Genomic DNA, 12,693 nt, shown 5'->3' on the forward strand with positions numbered 1-12,693 from the left:
TAAAAATGTAAGACAGTCAAGACCTCAGTTTTACATTTCCTATCTAAAACCTCACCTCAATGGGACGCCTGGGTGGCTCAGTGGTTGAGCATCTATCTGCCTTCAGTTTAGGATGTGATCCCAGTGTCCTGGGATCAAGTCCCACATCAGGCTCCCTGCGAGGGCCGCTTCTCCCTCTGCCTCTCTTTGAGTCTCTCATGAATAAATAAAATAAAATCTATCAAAAAATAAAATAAATAGGGGCAGCCCCGGTGGCACAGCGGTTTAGCGCCGCCTGCAGCCCAGGGCCTGATCCTGGAGACCCGGGATTGAGTCCCACGTCAGGCTCTCTGTGTTGTGCCTGCTTCTCCCTCTGCCTCTCTCTCTCTCTCTCTGTCTGTATGAATAAATAAAATAAAATAAAATAAAATAAAATAAAATAAAATATATAAAATAAAATAAAGTAAAATAAAAAAAAAACGTACCTCAAGTAGAAATGTGGGGCTTAGCTTTCTCAATGGAAAACAATCCCAGCAGATTTTCTAAAAGCTTATTACAACATTTATTTTTTTTTTAATTTTTATTTATTTATGATAGTCACAGAGAGAGAAAGAGAGGCAGAGACACAGGCAGAGAGAGAAGCAGGCTCCATGCACCGGGAGCCTGACGTGGGAATCGATCCCGGGTCTCCAGGATCGCGCCCTGTGCCAAAGGCAGGCGCCAAACCGCTGCGCCACCCAGGGATCCCTATTACAACATTTATTGTGTAAAAGATTTGTATTTAATCAAAGGCATAAACCAAAACTGTTAAAGCTGACCATATTTTTAAAAAATATTTAAAGAGAGAAAGAGCATGAGCAGGAGGGGCAGAGGGAGTGACAGAAGCAGGCTCCCACTGAGCAGGGAGACCAACGTGGGGCTTGATCCCAGGATCCTGGGATCATAACCCAAGCCAAAGGCAGAAACCCAACCTGCCTAGCCACCCAGGAGCCCTGTATTGAGAATTAAGTCATATCAACCTGATAAAGAAACAGCAGCTAAAGCTAATGAAGTGCTTTAAATTCCTAAGAAAATACAGTAATTCCAACACCACTAAGTAATGAGAACCTTTCAAAACAACAGGGGAAAATATAAACAACAGTATAAACACCATAATTTGGAGGCAAAGAAATGTAAAGGGTAAGTGTGCTGTAAACCTGATTTGTCACAGAACATTGGTAGTGCCTTTTAGTCTTGAGTGCCTTAGGTTAGGGACTGTTCCATCATCTAGCAACTCTGATGATGAGTACCATCCAACTGCTGGCCGGAATTAAATTATACAATGTGACTCTCTGCCTATCAGCAAAACAGAGACTATTGAAAATTAACTTGATGCAAATTATGCAATAATTTTAATTCATCTGGGAAGTGGCCATTTCAGAAGGGTCAATTTTCTTTTCTTTTTTTTTTTTTTTTTAATTTTATTTATTTATGATAGTCACATAGAGAGAGAGAGAGAGAGAGAGGCAGAGACATAGGCAGAGGGAGAAGCAGGCTCCATGCACCGGGAGCCTGACGTGGGATTCGATCCGGGGTCTCCAGGATCGCGCCCTGGGCCAAAGGCAGGCGCCAAACCGCTGCGCCACCCAGGGATCCCAGAAGGGTCAATTTTCTATCACGCTACATCAATAAGCAAATTCAGAGGGGTCACTTTATAACACTACATTAAAATAGCAAATTTACAGGGCTATTCTGAAAAATAAAAGTCAAGAGGAACACGGTATTGCTTCATTTATAATTTATTAGCTCTTCCAGTGTTTCACAGTGATACAGGGGTTTCAATGATTAACACCAATGGGACAAAAGGTGGACCTACACAAATGTCTTGATTGAATCAGACTATTACTGATGGAATTTTTTGGTCTATCGTAAGTAGTATTAGGCAATCTTCCATCCAGGCAATCTCATAGCTCACAGGGGGGAATGTAAATGTCCTGAAATTGAAGAAAAAAAGTTAATTGACTTGTAACCCAACTTACAAGTATTCGCTTGCACCCATTAGCATCCAGTTCACTAATGAAGACCTTCAGGTGGTCCCCTGTCAGTGGCTCAATTAAAATGTGAAGGGCAACCCTATTAATTCAGCCAGAGACAGTTCTCATGGTTTCCCATTCTAATACCAAAGCTACTGAAACACGTGTTTTCCCCACATGTGGTTCCAGGTTAGGGTAGATGCATTTATCGCTCTAAGACTAGTTCCACCAGAGGAGTGTGGTAAATGCAGACGAGGGAACATGCCAGTATCGGGAGTAGAGTGTACTTGCCGGGGAACCTCACCAGTAAGGTCACTCTCAGGATTCTCCACTTCTCTTCCATCTAGGTCCAAGTTTCATCTAGATCCTACCACTTGGGATCTTTACACTGATGTGTAGGCAAATCCCATAAGGCTCTTCTGCCCTTTGCAGCCATGCCTTACATGTAGGGACCTGATCTAACGATGCAGGGCTAACACCGTGCCAACAAGATTTGGATGCACCACTCGACAGGACCTCGGCCCACTCAGTCCACCCATCACATGCACAGGCAAAAGTAAACACCAGTACAGAGCTGAGGACTGAAATGAACATACCTTAAAGCTGAACAATAGTAAGCCCGTGGTTTGATGATTACACTATCTCATACTGGTTATTTGTTATGGCGCGAGAGAGGCAGTAGGAAAGAAAGATTCCAACCAGCTAGAAATGAAATAGACAAACAAAAATTAAGCACACACACACACACACACACAAGAGCCTAAAGATCTCAGGATACAGGCTTATTTTCCTTTCGCTTCAAATTCACTAGTAATTTCCTTCCTTAAGTTCTACTCTGCAGTACCTGGATCACGTTCAAAGAGCCTAAGGAAAGTTTTCCTACTACTATGACCTGGAGTTTCACAACTGTCACTGACAGAAGTCAATCAGGATGAATTCTAAATATCATAAAAGTTTTGGGGAAACTTATCAGATAACCTGTCCATGATCAGAAAAAAAGAGGACATGGCTTAGAAGAAAAGCACCTCATCATGTAAAATCTCCATCTACCATAGCAGAGATTTCCCTAAAAGCTCTAGAGCAGTGAGGCAATGATGAATTTGTTCGCTAATACCTGTGTTGTCCAGGAAGCTCACCACTAAGCCATATGTGGCTTTTGGGCACTTCAAATGGGGCCAGAGTACTAAGGAACTGAAGTTTTAATTTTACTTAATTAGTACTTTTCGAAGGTGCTAGTGGCTATTTTCTTAGACAGTGCAGTGCCTGCTGCTTTAGAAATATATTAAGATTAGACTTCCAAAACCAATTACATAGGTCAAAATGAAGTATATCCATTCTTTTAGTTTTATCTCCATGGTGTTTAACATAGGAAAAAAAAACCCATCCCCTAAAAAAAATTGTAAAGAGCCACAAAACAAACTTTTCATGCTACAGTGAGAAGCAGCACAACTCAGGAAATTCTATTTGACCCACAACATAGCATGTACCCAACAAAACAGGTCTATATTGAATGTGGGGTCATATGATCCAAGTTTTTATAGGTCAGCACTTACATGGAACTCATCAGGCAGCTGCAGCCCAAGAAAGAAAAAATCTGAATAATGTGTTAGAATCTTGACTGTACAGCAAAACAAGGTTCCCATCTATCCCATGTTTTAATTAATGAACTAGGATGCTGGAAAGCTGCCATACCCAAGAGTGTACCAGGTATGTACTACTAGGAGATAATTCTAAGTCTTGCTTTTTTGTAGTTTCAAGGCATGATTGGCCATGGTAAAAGAGGGCAGGTAAACAGGGAATAAAAATTTTGAGAAGTCTAATTGGGAGAAAACATAAGATCCAAGACATCAAAAAATTGGAATGAGAAGAACAAAACATCCCATCCCAAATAAAACAAAGCTAAATAGACCCAAATACAAACAATTGACTACATATGTTTCATATACAAAAATAAAATCAGCCGGAAGTTTGTGAAAATGTAATTTCTCTGGAAATGTCCTGAGGCCTTCAAAGTGGAAACCTTCTAGCTCACACCTAACAAGAGTGATGAGACATTCCCAACGACAAGGACTTACCTGAAAGCAAGCAACTCCAAAAGAAATTCCCGCAACCACTCCCATTTCTGACTCTATAATGGTCATCACCTTTATAAAACAACCCTAATGGGAGAGGAAAAACAATATTAAGTACAGCACAAGCAATAATGAACATTTGGATCTAACATCTCTGCCAAAAGATGAGCTTTAGCTACCACAGCCTTTGATTATCATTTTATTAAAATTTACAAGTTCTATCTCCTTTCAAGCACAATGGTCTCGACAGAAGTTTGAAGAACAGAAGTTTCACCTTTTGGATTATGCATTTAAAAGTGTTATTTGCTAGTTGTGTGAACTCAAGTCACAGGTGGTCTGTGCTTCAGTTTCCTCATTTATTCAATGAGAACAATACCTGCTCTGCCTATTTCAGATTATATCTATTGTGAGGAAAAATTAAAAACTGAGTCAACTCTGTATTCAGTTAATATTTTCAAATAAAAAAATTTCAAAGGCTCCTTACTTCATTGTTTACTTTATCTGCATCTCTCTGTGGAGAACAATTTTCAAGTTTACAGCAACTCTTGGGAAATCCTTTTTCTGAGTAATAATTAGTATCCCTCCAATCTCTATAGTCGGTGACACCACAACAATGTAACTGAAAAATATATCCAACAAAACCATTTATAGTTCACATTACAGCTTTATAGTCAAACATTTAATCTATTATCTTAGATTGCAATGTGTTCTCAAAAGATTATTAAACTCAGTAATCTCTATCCTAGTATTTTAGTGTGCTTGTTCTCAACTGGCATTATAATTTAAGAGATTAGCACTTTTTTCTAATACCAAGTGTAACACTTTTGGACTGGACTTACTTTTCTGCTATAGTTGGTATTAGCAGTATTTGGTCCACAAAGTAAGTGAGGAGTGAAAAGGTGTACATGTGAGGAGAATGATTAGGAGAAAATGGAGATATGTCACTTAGTATCATCCCACACTTCTTTCCAGAGACATATTTTCTCCTGATCTAAGATTGTAATAATGAGATTATCCTACGAGTGTAAAACATCTACTAGCCAGGGGCCTATCCTCTTCTCTAAGGGAATATGGATGTGTTCCCCTCTTGAGAAGCTATCACCTATGACCACTTACCGTATTTTGAATCTTGTCTACTGCATCGCTTCTATAATCTCCCGTAGAGTTATACTGCTTTAAAGTTCTCTCATAATTACTCTTAAAGCTGTTCCTAATCTACAGCAAAGAAATACAATGCCAGTAAATAAGGATTCTAGAAAGATCTTTTGGTTTCTAGGTCAAATAAAAAATCCCCACATCTGACCAACATGTTTGACAGCAGCAACATGTATGGTAATTAACTTCTATGGTCTAATCCTGTCCTCTATGGGCTACAGTCTAGCTGAGAGGATTACTAAGCAAAACATTACAATAAAGATGATAACCACTCAAGTTCTAAGAGCCTATGGGAGCTTTTATTCAAATGGCAGCTCTGTACTGCTATATCTCTCCCCTAAATTTTCTCTACTTTAAATTAAGTACAAATTTGATTCCTACAAAACCTTTCTTTGGGAGACTATACCACCACGTTGTAAAACACTCTCACTGAGGAGCCTTCACTACTCACTGAATGATTCCCAACCCCAGTTTTAGAAGTGGAACCTCAATTTCTAGTTCAAGTGACTTCTGCACTATTAAAAATTGTAACTGTTTACAGTACAATTACAATTAAAAAACAGTAACTGTTTTTCTCTCTGGGAGAATAAATTTTAACATATTAAGGTTCCCAAACTCAGGTTTACCTCATGTCTGAAAACAAATCCTACGATGGCAGCGACCAATTCAACCAAAAAAATGAGAGTCAGAAACATTGCATACTGTGGGATAAAAAGAAAGTCCAAGTCAGCATAATAAGACACATCACAGCTGCAAAGGCAGTCAAAGAAAAAAAATAGTCTGCTCAATCAGTTCAGCATGTCTTTATTAAAAAGGACAGGGAAAACACAACAAAAGTGGGAACTGACAGCAGAAATGTTACTTGGGAAGAAAGAGGAAAAATCATAAAGGGCCGTGGCCAGTTTGAAGAAACAAAACCTGTAACATAGAAGACTTTTTCTAAAATCAAGAATCAATTTTAAGGAAAACAAGGACTCACCAGTTTTAGCATCCATGCAGAAGCTCGGCAGGTAGCAAAACAGCCAAAGGTGCCCAAAAGAATGATGACAGTGCCAGTGCCAATGAGCACGAAGGGGACATTGGTGGCCTTCTCATTTAAAAGGGAAAAATAATTCTCCAGGCTCACCTTGCCCCAAATGCCAACGGCAAGAAGGATTAGGCCAGTGATCTATGTGGGAAATCAGAGAATAGAAAGTCATACACTGTATAAAGCAGCACCTTCAAACCACAAACCACCAGGTACTTAAGAAACAATAGATGTGAGAACTGATTTAGCAGTCTGTGGCCACAGAGCTGTGGCTGGAATATGGGAGACAAGGGATTGAGGAAGGAGATCTGCACATAAGGGCAGGCCTTGATAAACCCACGCTGGATCACTAGATAGCCCAGGTAGCCAGGGCAAAACCAGGGGGTAGCTAGAGAAGGCTTTACAAAATTCTTAAACTTTATCTGTTTTGTTTTGTTGTTTTGTTTTGTTTTTGTTTTTGTATAAACCGAAGTCCATGGCAATTCTGTCCTAGGGATAACTTATTTAACTGCTTTACTCCCGCCAGAGGAAGAAAACTTTCCTGGAGGAGGGAAACTGTGTCTCTAGGAGTTCCAGAAACTTCCCCCTCCACACCCCACCCCCCACTTCGGAGATGGGCACAGCGTACAATGGGATAATCCATAAAAAGCAGCCCGAGGATAGGCTGGCGGGCGTGCAGCCATTACCATACTTACCTGCGAAGTACTCCCCGCTTATGAAGCAATGAAAAGAAAGAGACTATTATGCCGAGCGTCGCCTCTCGCAAACGGCTGGGGACACCCTCTGCGAGCGCGGGGGTTAATCTGCCTTCCTCGTACCGCCCCCCCGCCCGGCCCCGCATCGAATTCGAACCCTCAGCACGTCTGTGTCCCAGCACAGCCCATTGGCTGCCCTCGTCCGGCACCCCGACCCCGGCGCGAGCGAGATGCCCGAGCTCGAGCCCCAGCCACTCTCCGCCCGGCGTCGGGATCCCAGGAGCCAGAGCCGCCCCGGGGCCACCCGCCCCGCGCTCGCTCTCCTCGCCCCCCGACCCGAGCGCCCTCTGCTCGGGGTCACACCCCCCACCCAAGCCCAGGAGCCCCTCCCGGCCCCGGGCTCCATCTCTCACCCAGAAGATGAAAGTGTAGATCAGGAGGACGCTCTTGAAACAAGTAATGACTGGTTTCGTCTGCAGTCTCCGAGACGGGGACGCCATGACTAGCCACGACCCTGCCCCACCGCACCGGGCGCGCGGAGCGGAGCGGGGGAGACGCAGAGTCCCCGAGTCTCCCCGGAAACTGCCGGAAACTCACGAGCGTCTACAACTGAGAAAAAGCCGGAAACACTGAACCGCTTTCCAGAGGGTAAAGTCTGAGAGGCTGTCCGGAAAGTGACGACAATTTCCGAGCGCCCCCTGCTGAAGGTTACCGAAAACTATGTGCAAAGGTTCGAGAGTCGGAAATTCCTTAGATCTTCGAGTGGAGCTTTCCTCATTTTTTCACTGAAACAATCTTTCCCTCCCCCCCACGTCCCTCCCGCTCTTATAACTTGATCATATTGTTCTATCACCAGTAGCGCCAGCAGCGCCCTGAGATTCGGCCTCGCCGGCCCCTGGTGCCCTAGAGGGAAAGAAAAGAAGGAAAAGAGGTTAAAAGGGACCTAAGAATAGTTTATTACACGGCTAAATGCCCCCCAAGAAGTTTATTTCCTTTTTTTTTTTTTTCAAGAAGTTTATTTCCAAAGAGAAACAAAGCAGATTGCAAAGCGACACGTACAGTCATGTTTTTAGACAAAAACTGAGGAAGAGTAAAATTTACCTGAGTGGTGGAACTAGGCTGATTTCTTTTTCATTTGTTCTGGGCTTTTCAATTTTTGAACATTGTTTTATGCGAGGTCGTGGGGGGTTGACATTAAGAGTGAATGGATTGTGGGAAATCACTTGAAAGAACCCCAAAGCTAAGTATGAAAGATTGTTAATGAATTTGACAATTTCCTTACAGAAGTTTGCAAAATTCATTATCTTTTCCTCCCTTATCCTGTAAACAGTTGGACCGTTGAGGGAAAATGTTCTAAAGTAATTAATACTGAAGGTAAGTTGGGCTATTATCTGCAAACTTTTAAAAGACAAGGTGCCATGGAGAATGCCAGGTAAATGTGACACACGCCCCCCTTTTAAATGTTAAAACTGAAAGGCACTGTATATTTCAGGGGTGGGGGGTTAGACCAAGAACTAGCTGATCACAAGGAGGCTGAAACCTAAAGTCACACAGCTAACAGCAAAGCCAAAACTAGAGATCTTTGTGCTTTTCAATCCCCTCCCCTGTTACACAAGCTATATAACCTTGGGTTGTGGGGTTGCTGTCCATCCCCCTAAAGTTCCCGCAATTGGCTGAGATCTTCCTAGAATTTAAGATTATGTGTTCCTAAGGAGTTAAACTGCTTACAGAGTGGGAATGAATCACCAAAAAGTTTTCTGTCCCATATGTCTAGAGGCAGCCCTGAGTCCATCTTTGCAGTAAAGTGGAATAAAAAAAAACAGGCCTCTTGATGGTCTTCTAAACATTGGTGATAAAAGCTGAGGCACTTTTTGTTTGGGGCTTAACTTTCAGAGAGGTTAAATGTGAAGACAAGTCTCAGGTTAGTTGAAAGACCTATGAAATTTGGATTATACAAATTACAGAGCCTTAAAGGGTATTTAAAGTTCTTTGATACATCTGTGAAACGTCTCTGTTTCATACAGGATGCATGTGCATGTGCTTTGCTCAGCACACAAGAATAAGTGCATGTATTTGAGCTGTCGATACAAAACAGGTTAATCCCATGCCTATTGTTGCAGGGGGAGAAAAGAAATGAGCCTACACATTATATATACTCACTGTTCCTGCTTTCTGGCACCTTTTAGGCTTCAAGAATGACCAAATGAGCCATTCAAATTGCCCTCAATTTAAATAGGTCAATGTACTTTTCATGAGAACCTCAGAATAGGGAGGTCTTTTTTTTTTTTTTCTCATCAGGTTCAAAACACATTTACAAAACAAATTAAATACAAATGATTTAATTAAGTTCTATATAGGCATACTGGTCTCCCATTTTACTCAGGGACATTAGTTCAATCCCTAGCATTCATCTTTCTAGAAATTCAGGACAGGTGTAATCAAGGAGAAAGGAAAGATCACTATTGGGTGTCAAGACTCAATTTTCTCTTTAGTGGAAAATATACACTTGGTGAAACTTCCTCTGGACTTTCTTGCTCCCTCCATAAAAATATATTCTTATATATTCTTATGGGAAAAAATAGTTACTTCTAGAAAATCTGAGTTGATACCTAACACTAACAATACTATAGATCTGTATGCTTATTTATCCATGTGGTAAGACACAGACCATTGAAATTTCAACCAAAAACAAGTTAACTCTTAAGGAAAGTTAAGAATTGGACATTCCTAGTGAATTATGGATAGCATTTGAAGTAAGAAGTGTATTTTTTTCCTTTTAAATCATATATGTTTCCATGTTATGTATCATGAACAGGTTGGTGTAGGTTACAGCACAGTGTATGATTTAAGGCCTGGTTTCTCAGTAAAGCATAAGCTCTTCAAGGGCAGAGACTGTGTACTATTTCTTGAATAATGGGAATAGAAGACAGTATCAGTTCCCTTGCAGTCAGTCCTTTACATCATCATTGACACAAGCTTAACATCACAGTGGGCATTTACTGTAATGCTGTTGTATTGTATAGTGATGCCCAAACTTTGCTTGAAAGCTTGCTTTAAACATATACCATAGAACCAGAAAACAATAAAGTTCCATTGACTTAGTCACACAGAGTTTCCCTGTATTTCGAATATTGACCTAGGACCAGCTCCTCTAGTATCATGCCAGATGTCTGAGGTCCAGAGAACAACTACTAGAGAATGAATACCGTACCAACAGTCTTTACACTAAACTTTTCTCCTATAAATTTAAAAGCCTAACATATAGACACATGGAGAGAATGGGCAAATGATACAACTATATACCTATAAACACTGAAGGAAGGTTATCAGGAAATATAGCAGATGTCAATTTTGAAAGTAACATACATGTCATAACTACAGGAAATGAGGTTGAGGGAGTCTCTAAGTAGATGCAAAGCTTTTCCCCTAGGCTAAATAACACTATCTGAGGGGTTCTTATATTAAAATAAGTATCAAAGGAAGTCTTGCTAACTCCTTATCATCTTAAATGGAAACTTCCTCTGAAGCTTAGGTTTGTACGGTGTTCTGGAAGGGATTTTCGTTGTGAGCCCAAGAGCAAAGAAATATTTTTGCGGCTGGAGAAAAAACTAAGCAGTCAAAGCAAAAGCCACATCTTACTTCCAAGAATGTGTTGATTTTCCGCCTCTCCCTTCCTCTGCCACTACAACGCTGCTTTGTTTGAGTAACAGTCAGTGCCAAATTAAACCAAAGGCTGACATGGAATTTAATATTCCTATAGACACAACACCTTGCACCACCATCTCCTACCCTGCTCCACCCTCGTACCCCACCCCACCCCCACCATGCCCCTAAACCCAGAAGTTCAGTTTACTTCAAATTTAGGTCTGGGTCTGGGCCCAAACCCAGACCAAAGGGGCATCTAATCCCATCTAATGCAATGTAAATAGTAATTCTCTAGGTCATAAGATACATTTATTCTTTAAAGTATTAATATTATAATACTTAATTGTATTATTGATATTACATTCTAATATCTATATATATAACTAGATAGATAGATAGATAGATAGATAGATAGATAGATAGATAGAAATTGTTATATTGAGCATTGACTGTGTACCAACCACCGTTGCTAAGCGCTTGGCAGGTGGTACCTCATGCATACATCACAAAAGCCCGTATTATGAGGTCAAGACTACTACTACCCTCAAGTTACAGATGAGAAAACAGGTTCAAAGAGGCTAACTTGCCTAGGACTAAGCTTTGCCAACTCCTGTTTCTCTCACCAGAAACAGGGCCCACTCTGTGAGACATGGCTGCCATTGCATAAACAGCTGTCTTGGCTGGGAATAACCCAAGCAAAGACTGCTGTATTCAGACATTTAGCCACAAACAAGGGCTCTTCAAAGCCCCCGAGGCACAAGAACCTCAATGATTTCCCCAATTCTGCCTTGCACTTTGGGTTTTTGTTGAGTTTTACCTTTACGGTCTTTCAAATAGCCCAATCACCTAAGAAGTAACCCTGCTCATCACAGAGTGCAAGATAGAGAGTTCAATACTTTTTCTGGTTCAGTCTATTTTCCTCCCTCTTTCTGACCACAAAAACACGTTTGATGCTGAAAACGCAGGAAAAAGGAAAATATTTTCCTTAAATATTGTTGCTGTTTGTTTTACATTCAATATTTAGTAGGGATTTCAGTCCCTTCCCTATTAATTTCCTGTAACCTTCAAGATTAAGTTTAAATGTTGTTCTTTGGCATTAAAAGTATGCTTCCCCCAGCAAATATTATATCAGCTTATTTCCTACTGCTTTTGCAACATGAATTTTCTGTTCCACAATAAACCAGTATGATTATCTCCTGATAGACAAGATCTGTTCCCTCTTCCCTTCTCAGTCTCCAATTTCACTCAAAATTCCTACTCTCTACTTAAGGCACATCCCAACCTCAACTCAATGAGAATGCTTCTCAGTCCCCTTTATCCAGACTCCCCACCCCTGCCCATATATTCCTCTTTCTCTAGTATCAGAGCTTATAGTTTGACCACTCACACAAACTCAGACCCTTAGTTAATTACAAGAGTACCTGTATTTCCTATTTTCTTCTCTACTTACCTGTCTTACATCCTGCTATCTACATGTTCAGAAACTACTGAAGAGCCAGGGTGGCAGGGCTCCTGCGCCTCCTTTTATACTCTCCCCAGTGCCCTAGGACACAATGTTCAATTGATGAGTTCATTTGTGCTCAGCCAATCCCTGTTGAGCTTTTGGTCATAATTGGGACCAAAGGCTAACCACTTAGTGATTAGTGAGTTAGTGAGACTAAACCACTTAGTACTGACTTGAGGTTTGATTAATTAAATTAAATAAACTAAATGCCTAAGCTATCCCAGTATCACCCTGTCATAAACAAAACAATTAAGTTGAGCTGCTGGTTAATGTCTTGGAACATTACTACTCCCTGTCTTAGGAACCATTAAAAAAATCAACTATTTCACTCAGAATACATCTTATCTCTTATTCACATGATGCCTTTCCCATTTTCACTTTCTAATACCTTTTCAAGAATCCTTTCTCTGAAATTCTCTTCTGTGTCTAGTTTTCATTCACTTTTTTTCCATCCACTCCTTTCAGATTCTCCATGAATCCTTTCCTCCTTCCCAGTCCTGATCTTGCCTTCTTCAAAAAAGCTTATAATATATAATTGGGGACACAGAGAAGTGAGAAATACTCTTAAATGATACTAGAATTCACAATTTCGTATCAATTTGCC

At 40.8% G+C, this 12,693-nt stretch overlaps 1 protein-coding gene across 2 annotated transcripts; it reads right to left on the reverse strand.

Moving 5' to 3' along the window:
• Nucleotides 1–1,741: 1,741 nt before the first annotated feature.
• On the reverse strand, nt 1,742–12,143 carry TSPAN6 (tetraspanin 6). Of its 2 annotated transcripts, XM_038587838.1 has the most exons (9): nt 12,036–12,143; nt 7,354–7,843; nt 6,198–6,386; nt 5,845–5,919; nt 5,180–5,278; nt 4,548–4,682; nt 4,067–4,150; nt 2,588–2,693; nt 1,742–1,952 (listed from the first exon to the last, which is right to left on the reverse strand). In XM_038587838.1, the coding sequence occupies exons 2-8, from the start codon at nt 7,438–7,440 to the stop codon at nt 2,625–2,627; spliced, it is 738 nt and encodes a 245-aa protein (XP_038443766.1). In that variant the 5' UTR covers nt 7,441–7,843; nt 12,036–12,143; the 3' UTR covers nt 1,742–1,952; nt 2,588–2,624. The 2 variants fall into 2 exon arrangements, with proteins under 2 accessions (XP_038443766.1, XP_038443767.1); XM_038587839.1 differs by lacking the exons at nt 7,354–7,843; nt 12,036–12,143 and adding an exon at nt 6,941–6,957.
• Between the last annotated feature and the right edge of the window lie 550 nt (nt 12,144–12,693).

The sequence above is a fragment of the Canis lupus genome, chromosome X (genome assembly GCF_011100685.1).
Source record: "Canis lupus familiaris isolate Mischka breed German Shepherd chromosome X, alternate assembly UU_Cfam_GSD_1.0, whole genome shotgun sequence".
NCBI lineage: Eukaryota > Metazoa > Chordata > Mammalia > Carnivora > Canidae > Canis > Canis lupus.